The 8930-nt window shown below is 45.8% G+C and overlaps 2 protein-coding genes across 4 annotated transcripts in view; one reads left to right on the top strand and one right to left on the bottom strand.

Annotated features, from left to right (window-relative positions):
* Positions 1-5792, bottom strand: part of CENPO (centromere protein O) — a 24584-nt gene extending 18792 nt beyond the window's left edge. For 2 of the 3 annotated variants that reach the window (XM_011951012.1, XM_011951003.1), the window contains exons 1-2: positions 5387-5503; positions 4940-5053 (exon numbers count right to left, since the gene is read on the bottom strand). In XM_011951012.1, coding sequence (XP_011806402.1) covers positions 4940-4985 — 46 coding nt within the window. In that variant the 5' untranslated portion in view covers positions 4986-5053; positions 5387-5503. Of the gene's footprint in view, positions 1-4939; positions 5054-5386 lie in introns of all 3 variants that reach the window. The other variant, XR_001002781.1, reaches the window with a different exon arrangement.
* PTRHD1 (peptidyl-tRNA hydrolase domain containing 1) lies at positions 5525-8644 on the top strand. Its single transcript, XM_011951028.1, has 2 exons — positions 5525-5781; positions 8312-8644. Exons 1-2 carry the CDS (start codon positions 5530-5532, stop codon positions 8480-8482), a joined length of 423 nt encoding a protein of 140 aa, XP_011806418.1. The 5' UTR covers positions 5525-5529; the 3' UTR covers positions 8483-8644.
* Positions 8645-8930: the final 286 nt, after the last annotated feature.

The raw sequence follows: 8930 nt of genomic DNA, 5'->3' as shown, positions 1-8930 counted from the left end.
ACTGTCTCAAAAAAAAAAAAAATTGTGTGAGATCAAATAGAAACAGACACACACTATATGCAAAATGATCCTACTTTACTCATTGAGGCCCATCCCCTCTTGCTTTCTCAGAAACTCTAGATGATCGGTTACCCTTTTCTCTGCTGTGTTCATTTCCCTTCCACACATGTTCAAGTCTCAACTGTCTTCAAACATACACACACTCATACACATTTCATACACTCACACACACACATACACTCACACACACACATTTCATACACTCACACACTCATACACACACTCATACACTCACACACACACACACACACACATTTCATACACTCACAGGCCTGTTCTTGCCCACAAATCCCCTTCAGCTACCATCTCCCTTTTCTCCCCTTTCCTTGCCAGGAAAGCTACTTAAAAGAGTTGTCCATGCAAGTTGAGTATCATTTATCCAGAAGTTTTTGGACTAGAGGTGTTTCAGATTTCAGAATTGGGAATATTTGCATTATACTTACTGGCTGAACATCCCATATCTGAAAATCCAAAACTGGAAATAAGCATTTCCTTTGAGCATCATGTCAGTACTCAAAAAGCTTCAGATTTTGGAGTATTTCAGATTTTGGATTTTCAGTGCTCAACCTGTACTCACTTCCTCCATTTCCTTGCCTGTGACTCATATCTCAATCCACTTGAAACTCAATTCTGTTCCCATTATTTTACAAAACTACTCTAACATCAACAGTGATGTCAATGTTGCTGAACCCAAAGGACATTTTTCAAGCTCCCTTATCTCACCTCCCAGCACTATATGCTTCTACTGATCACCACCTTCATGAAACCCTCTTTTCCTTTGAATCTTAGCATACCAGCCTCTTGGTTTGCCTTGTTCAACAGATGTTTATTAAGCATCTCTTTTGTGCCAAGCACTATTTCAGGCACTGGGAATGCAGTGATGAACAAGAGACAACTTGTTTTTGTGACACTTATATTTTACCTCTCTGACCCCTCTTTCTGCTTTGCAGGCTCCTACTCTCCTCCTTGATCATTAAATGCTGACATTTTCCGGAGCTCAGTCCTAAGACCTCTTCTCTCCAGAAGAAATCTCATCACTACCCACAGCCTTAATGGCCATACATGTCGATGCTTCACAAATATGTATCTCTAGCTTATACCTCTCTCCTGCTTCTTGAGAAAGCAGAATACCCACCTGCCTTCTCAGTGTATCTACTTGGAAGACTCACAGGAACCTGACAATCAACATGTCCAAGACTGAATTCACCATCTCCCCTTCCAAACCCCTCAGTGACTAGAACCATTATCCATCTACAGCTGTGTAAACCAGGTACTTGCTTCCTTACGCCTTCTTCCTGCCCCAGTCCCAATCCATTACCAAATCCTATTGAATATACATTCCTAGTATCTCTAAAATATTTCCATTTTCCCCATCTGCAACGCCACTGTTGTAGTTCAAGCTACCACCATTTCTGGCCTATTACAAGTTTCCTAGGTGGCCCATACACTGAAAGCATATTTCAAAATCTAAACTGGATCGCATCATCCAGCTGGCTAAAGCCTTTCGATGACTTCACACCACCTACGAGGCCTACTGGCCTCTGGATCTTTCCTACCCTCATCAGTATCATGCTGCTCCTTCTCTAGGCACTTCCACACAGCCCTCCTCTCAGGCTCTGAAACCTGCCCAGCTTCTTTACTGACCTGATCCCCGCCCCGCAACAGGCGCACCAAAAGCTCTTCCACAGCTGCCCCTTACTCACCTTCACCTGCACTACTCTAGCTCGTCAGCACTCAGCGCAAACAGCATTTTCTCAGGGAAACCTTTGCAGCACCTTCAGAACAAGGTCAGGTGCCAGCTCATAAGCTCTCAAAGATCCTTCCGAGACAATACTATAGTTTTTTCGTTTTTGCTTTTTAAAGAAAAGAGATGGGGTCTCACTATGTTTCCCAGGCTGGTCTCAAACACCTGAGCTCAAGTGATCCTCCCACCTCGGCTTCCCAAAGTGCTAGGATTACAGGTGTGAGCCACCGCACCCGGCTACTACAGTTTTAATTGTATATTCATTAGTGAGATTATTTGATTTGCTTATCTTTCCCGCTGAACCTTAAAGCTCCAAAATCAGGGGCCGTGCGCATTTGTGTCCACCCATGGATCCTTTAACCCTAGCACAACGTCTGACACACAGTAAACACTCCAGAAATGTTTTTTTTTTTTTTTTTGAGACGAAGTCTCACTCTGTTGCCCAAGCTGGAGTGCAGTGGCGCAATCTCAGCTCACTGCAACCTCCACCTCCCAGGTTCAAGCAATTCTTCTGCTTCAGCCTCCTGATTAGCTGAGACTACAGCCACGTGCCACCATACCCAGCTAATTTTTGTATTTGTAGTAGAGACGGGGTTTCACTATGTTGGCCAGGCTGGTCTTGAACTCCTGACCTTGTGATCCACCCGCTTTGGCCTCCCAAAGTGCTGGGATTACAGGTGTGAGCCACCACGCCCGGCCAACACCCCAGAAATATTTACCAAAACACAGACAACCAAGCATGACACTCTTGGAGATTACATTCACTTGGCTCATGTCCACAGAAAAATCCACAATACCGCAATAATGATCGTGAAAAACCAAAATTCTAATTAAATAAATTAGTCCTAATAATTAGCATGTGATTAACTTCTTTATTCACAAGTCTCTATTTATCCAACAACTATGTATTGAGAATCTACTATGGACCAAGGACCGTGCTGGAAGTTATTCATACTATGGTGGCAAAATAAAGTCCCTGTCCTCACAGGGCTTACAAAAATTATTTACTGTCCAACGAGGAGGTGATCTGAAAAGCACACACACATACATTAATTTAGGGTGTTACAGGAGATGCCTGACCAAATTCTCCTTTATGGAAATTCTACATTACTAAAACAGGAGATATCAATGTTCCCAAAGTTTCTGAGATAAGTAGGTGTTCAAAACAGTATCATGCTGCTGCTTCTCTAGGCATTTCCACATAGCTCTCCTCTCAGGCTCTCAAACCTGCCCAGCTTCTTTACTGACCGGATCCCCCCTACACCAAGGGGGTAGCGTTGTTGTTTAGCGTTGCCACTAGAGAAAAGAGGGAGTGTATCTGCTGGGCCTGCTTTACCTTGGAATTTATGACTACATCTCATCCTAGCCAGTCAGCTTTGTCCCAAAAAAGGTTACAAAAAAGGTCAAAATCTCTGCCTATTTGAATAAATAATCTGGTTGCAACTAAAACTTCATGTCCGAAATGCAACTAAATCTGGTTGCAACTAAAACTTCATGTCCGAAATGACTGGGGACAATTGAAATAATAAGCTAAAAGCTGAAACCACACAAGCAGAGGGAGAAACCCAGTATGGGTAACAGCTAAATGTTTAAATACTGCTTTCGGTAGAGAATAAGGAGACTGGTCTAAGTCTCTTGATAATCCAAAACTTCCACCTCATCGCTTTTTTTAATAGAAACAAAATTAGGCCTGGACTAGAGAACAGGTTACTCCTGAGTGTAGCATGTTTCCACTACATAAAATCACCAAACTTACTTTTAGTCTTAAAGTAACAGTAAATCTTACCCCATATACTTTTATTATCTAACGTCTCAGCTTAAGTCATCTTAAGCTGAATATAGCTACTTTATAGTTATCAATGATAATGATGGCCCAGAGAAAAACAGGATCACCAAATTCACTGACAAACTCAGAATTCTTTTTAAAACTATAGAGTTATTTTTAAAGTTGGGTTTTATGGCAAGCTTTCCCAAAGTATTAATGTAGAACCCTCTGGATTTAGGCATCAGGCTTAAGTATTCCAAAGTTCTAAAAGTATTAATAGCACAGGACATAAAGTAACACAAAACCAGAACTGTACACAAATATTACCGGGCACTAAAGAAGAAAGCAACTTCCTTCTGGACAGAAATTCAGATGCAAATCTGTTTCCAAAGGATTGACTATACTAAGTAATAGTTTCGTAATTCTAAGCAACTCTAACAATAAAGCATTCTTTAAACATTTTCTACTTTTTAAGACACAAAGCCTTTCATTGAATATTTCCTATACATCAGACATGTGCTAAATGCTTCACTTGAAAAGTTTGAATTAAATACTTTTCCACCACAAAAGAAATACTTTTTCCACAACCACAACTACCGTGCTATTTTCACTTCCATTTTCCAGATGAAGAAAGAGAGGCAGAGAGTCCGGGTGCGGCGGCTCAAGCCTGTAATCCCAGCACTTTGGGAGGCCGAGGCGGGCGGATCACGAGGTCAGGAGATCGACACCATCCTGGCTAACACGGTGAAACCCCGTCTCTACTAAAAAAAAGCAAAAAAACTAGCCGGGCGAGGTAGCGGGCGCCTGTAGTCCCAGCTACTCGGGAGGCTGAGGCAGGAGAATGGCGTGAACCCGGGAGGCGGAGCTTGCAGTGAGCCGAGATCCGGCGACAGAGCGAGACTCCGTCTCAAAAAAAAAAAAAAAAAAAAAAAAAAAAAAAAAGAAACAGAGGCAGAGAATAAAGTGACTTTATTTATCATGGCAGAGCCAAGACTCAAACCCAGTTCTAACCAACACTAGAGTCACTGCCCTGCACTGGCGTTCCCTCAGGAGTAATGCATAAATGGCCCAAAAAACCCGGGGAGAGGAAAGAAAGCTCCCTGGCTAGAACCGCAGTTCAGAATATAAACACTGAGCATATGACGGATGCAACTTATCCGTTTCAAAAGAGGTGGGAGCCTAGAAACGAAGCCATTTTTCCTCCTCGAATAATCCTGGCTGCCTGTCCCTTTGTCTTCAATGTTAGTTCCTTTCACCATTCTGCTCCCAAACAGGTCAGGTCCCACGTCAGTTCCAGGAGGAAAGGGCTCTCTCAGCCTGCGGGTCATCTTTGGGCAGCAGGAAGGGGAAGGCGGCGGCCCTCTGAATACCTCCTTTGGACTCGCCCTCTGGACATAAAGGGTTCGCCTGCTCCATCTCAGATTCCCAAGGGCCTTCCCATGAAGTTGTCTAGGCAAGCGGTGATAGGGACCTCAATGTCCTTGCTGATAAAAGAAAAATGGCAACAGAGTCACATCGCATCTAGTCCCATTCAAACCCAGACGGCAGGGCACACACCACTCAGGCACAACCCCTGGGCTGCGGACGACACAAACGTCAAGGCTAGGATCCCCTTTCCTGAGCCGCCAGCCCTCTCCCAGCGTCCGAGCCAGCAGAGTCCACGCCCACCCCCGCGCCCGTCCCGCGGCCCTGGCGCGCTCCCGAGGCCACGGCTCGTCTGGTCCAGCAGGCTTCCCGGCCACGGAAGGAGTTTTAAGAAGGCCGTTCAGCCCGCCACCCTGGCCACGGTCCCGTCAGACACTGGGTCTTTCCTCTACCTTCTCCCTTCTAGCTCACCCAGGCCAGGGGCGAGAATTCCCGCCAGCCACGTCTTCAAAACGAAGCCAACCGGTCCCGGCGTGCTTTGCGATCCTGCCGTACAAAAACATGGCAGCGCTCAGGGCCCCGCCCTGATCCCAGGATGCACCGGAGAGTAGGTCCGGCCTTTCGGGTGGTCAGGAAGATGGCGGCCTCTGGGGCGGAGCCGCAGGTCCTGGTACAATACTTGGTGTTACGAAAGGATCTATCACAAGCTCCGTTCTCCTGGCCGGCAGGCGCACTGGTAGCGCAGGCTTGTCACGCGGCCACCGCGGCCTTGCACACTCACCGCGACCACCCGCACACCACCGCTTACCTCCAAGAGCTGGGGCGCATGCGCAAAGTGGTCCTTGAGGTGAGGCACTCGGGCGGAGGGGGAGGTGCTGAGACGTCGAGGGCGGAATGGGTGTGATCTTCGGTCCGAAGGCCTAGCTGCGGGTAGTGGATGCAGCGGGGGTTGGGGTGATCGTTAACATTTAGACTGGAGCTATTTCCCTGGAGGTGCGCCCTTGGGGAGGGCCTGACTGTGTGAAGAGTGGAGAGCAGTCGTCCGCCCCCTTCTGGGCTCGCGGTGAAGTGGTGCCTCCCGTATCCCCGCCGTTCCGCCTGTGCACTGGCCGACCTTTTAAAGCCATGCCCCAAAGTGCTGTCCTCCAGCAAAACCGAGCTCGAAGGGACAGAGCGAGCTCCTTCTCGCCGTGGGGACAGTGCAAAGCGAAGTCAAACCGAGTCTTTACCTGGGTAGGACGCCAAAGTATTTGAAAATAAACACTAAAAGCCTTATTTGAACCTAGCTTCAGATAGACCAGTCACCAGGGGTGTAAATCGGTACACCTTTTAAAATAGCAGTCAGGTTCGGTTTGCAGATGACCAAACAGATCTCACCCTCACCCTTTGACTCTGCCTCTCCTGCTGCTAGAGATGTAGCCTAAGAAAATAATCAGATGGACCCAAAGAGCTTTGCACAAGGATGTTCGTGGGAGCCCTTATGTTTTTGAAGCATGTTTAGTGGTCTGGAAGAGTGCTCATGATGCGAAGCTAACTGAACCATATATACAGAATGATCCAGACTTTGAAAGGAAAAACTAAGGAAATATATCTAAATATGAAGTAGTGCATGGTGAGATTTTGGGTATTTCCTAATGCTTATCTGTATTTTTGAAATTTTCTACCTTAAGCACATATTTTATAATAAGGAAAAATGGCTTTAAAGTAATTAAGCCAGAACTCAGGTGGAGGGGTGGAGTCATACCTTCATGGATAACTGGCAAAGATAGATTATCTTTCAAGAGAAAAATTGCTGCTGGATAGTGAAACATCGGGCGGTAACCTGTAGGAAAAATGCCTTGAGAATCTGAGTAGGCAGAACAGAAGCCGCTGGCTTTTCACTTAGATTTTCTTCCTATTAAGAGGTCTCAAGAAATCAGGTTCAGACTCCTCTTGTCGCGGGTGAAACTCTCTGAAGCCTCCAGGGATTAAGTGACTCCCCTGAGTTTAAAAGAGGGTCTCATGATTCTTAGTTGTTAATCATGACTCAAGAAGGGGACTTAGGAGTCGCTACTGATTACATTGAGGTGCTGCTGTAGTCAGAAGGGCCAATAAAATATAAGACAATACCAGGATTAACTACGTTTACTGAGTGCTTAGTGTGTGCCAGGCACAGGTCTGAGCCTAATTTCATTGATCCCCACTAGGAAGCATTATTCCTATTTTATAAAGGGACGAAGAGGCCAGCGAAGTCACCTAACTTATCCACGATCACGCAGTCAGCAAGAGTTTGGAGTCCAGTAGTCTGATTCCAGAGACTCGCTGTATCTCACTATACTATGCCTCTGCCCAAGGCTGAAGAAGCTGATGAGTCCTCCAGCAGAGCTCTGCCAGAAGGACTCAGCAGGTTAAGAGTAGCAATACTGGCATTCTCTAATTTGTTAAAACAAGCCTCTGATTATCTTAGTGGCTTCTGCCTTCATAGGTCAAAGATAAACTTTATGCAAAATAACACAAAAATAATAATTTTCTGAGTGATAGTTTTAATACTTCCTGGAATGGGATTCATCATGGGTGAATTAGCAGTAAGGATGACCCAGAAACTATTTCAGGAGGATGTTAGAGAATATTGTACTCTCCCTTTAATAAACAAGTGGGAGCTATCCCAGCAGAAGGAAAACCCCTTTAGGTTTCAGTGAGGTAGAGTGGGAGGGGTGGAGGGAAGTGGAAGTGGATGTGCTTTTAGAAATCCTTCCACTAGGGGCTGGGCACGGTGGCTCACGCCTGTGATCCCAGCACTTTGGGAGGCCTAGGCGGGTGGATCACTTGAGGTCAGGAGTTCCAGACCAACCTGGGCAACACGGTGAAACCCCGTCTCTACTAAAAATACAAAAATTAGCCAGGTGTGGTGGTGTACGCCTGTAATCCCAGCTACTCGGGAGGCTGAGGCAGGAGAATCACTTGAACTTGGGAGGCAGAGGCTGCAGTGAGCCGAGATCGTGCCACTACACTCTGGCCCGCGTGACAGAGCAAGACTCTGTTTCAAAAGAAACAAAAACTTCCACTAGGCAGTGGTTAAAGTCAGAGGCATTTAAAATTATGGGCACCAGCCATAGGAGAGCTGGAAAATGTGTAGAGCAGAATTACACATTACACATGTGTATGTTGGGCATACGACATCTCACGAGGGAAGATACAAATCTCCATTTTCTAAACAGGAATAGGAAGCCTCTCTCCCCTCCCCAGTGCACCAAGGAATGACATCGTTGCTCTGCAGCTCCCTCCTTGGTAAAGCTGTTACTCCACTTTCAGTGAAGAGGACTCCTGAAACCCTTTTTGGCCTTTTGACACTTCCTAAGTGGGCTATTCAGTTTGTGTTCTATGTTCTTCTCCTTTAGGCCCCAGATGAGACCACCCTAAAGGAGCTGGCCGAGACCCTGCAACAGAAGAACATTGACCACATGCTGTGGCTTGAGCAACCGGAGAATATCGCCACTTGCATTGCTCTCCGGCCCTACCCCAAGGAAGAAGTGGGCCAGTATTTGAAGAAGTTCCGATTGTTCAAATGACTGCTGCTTTGATGTGTTTGAATACCAGCTGGATCCAGAAACAGCAGGCCACCCATTCCAAAGCATCATGTGTTTGCAGTGTCAGCTTGCTCCCGTCTTTCAGTTGTAACAGTTTCTTGAGGGTTCAGCGCATGTTCCTATTAAAGTTGTCATTAGTAACTACTTCCTCTTATTAATAAGTGCAACTGTGGAAGGTGCGCGGGCAGTGTTGTCTGGCGATCATTGCCCAAATAGAAGATTGGGTTAGACTCTCCTATGGGGGTCAAGGAAACTCCCTTCCAGTCACCCAGCTTTGAAACTTTGCTTTTGAATTCCTTCTTATTCACACCCAGTTATCATTTTTCATTGAATCTAATACAACATCAACTTTAAGATATGGTAATATTTTATGTATTGTTAAAAAAAAATGCTGGCAAATACATTAAAACATTTGTATTTCAATAACAAA

This window comes from Colobus angolensis, unplaced genomic scaffold (assembly GCF_000951035.1).
Source record: "Colobus angolensis palliatus isolate OR3802 unplaced genomic scaffold, Cang.pa_1.0 Scaffold109, whole genome shotgun sequence".
NCBI lineage: Eukaryota > Metazoa > Chordata > Mammalia > Primates > Cercopithecidae > Colobus > Colobus angolensis.
This window is presented reverse-complemented; position numbering and strand designations above follow the sequence as displayed.

Bases quoted from the DNA above. Each gene is read 5' to 3' on its own strand.
- PTRHD1 (XM_011951028.1), top strand. From the start codon at position 5,530: ATGCACCGGAGAGTAGGTCCGGCCTTTCGGGTGGTCAGGAAGATGGCG. The intron at 5,782-8,311 runs GTGAGGCACTCG...CTTCTCCTTTAG, and splicing joins TGCGCAAAGTGGTCCTTGAG to GCCCCAGATGAGACCACCCT.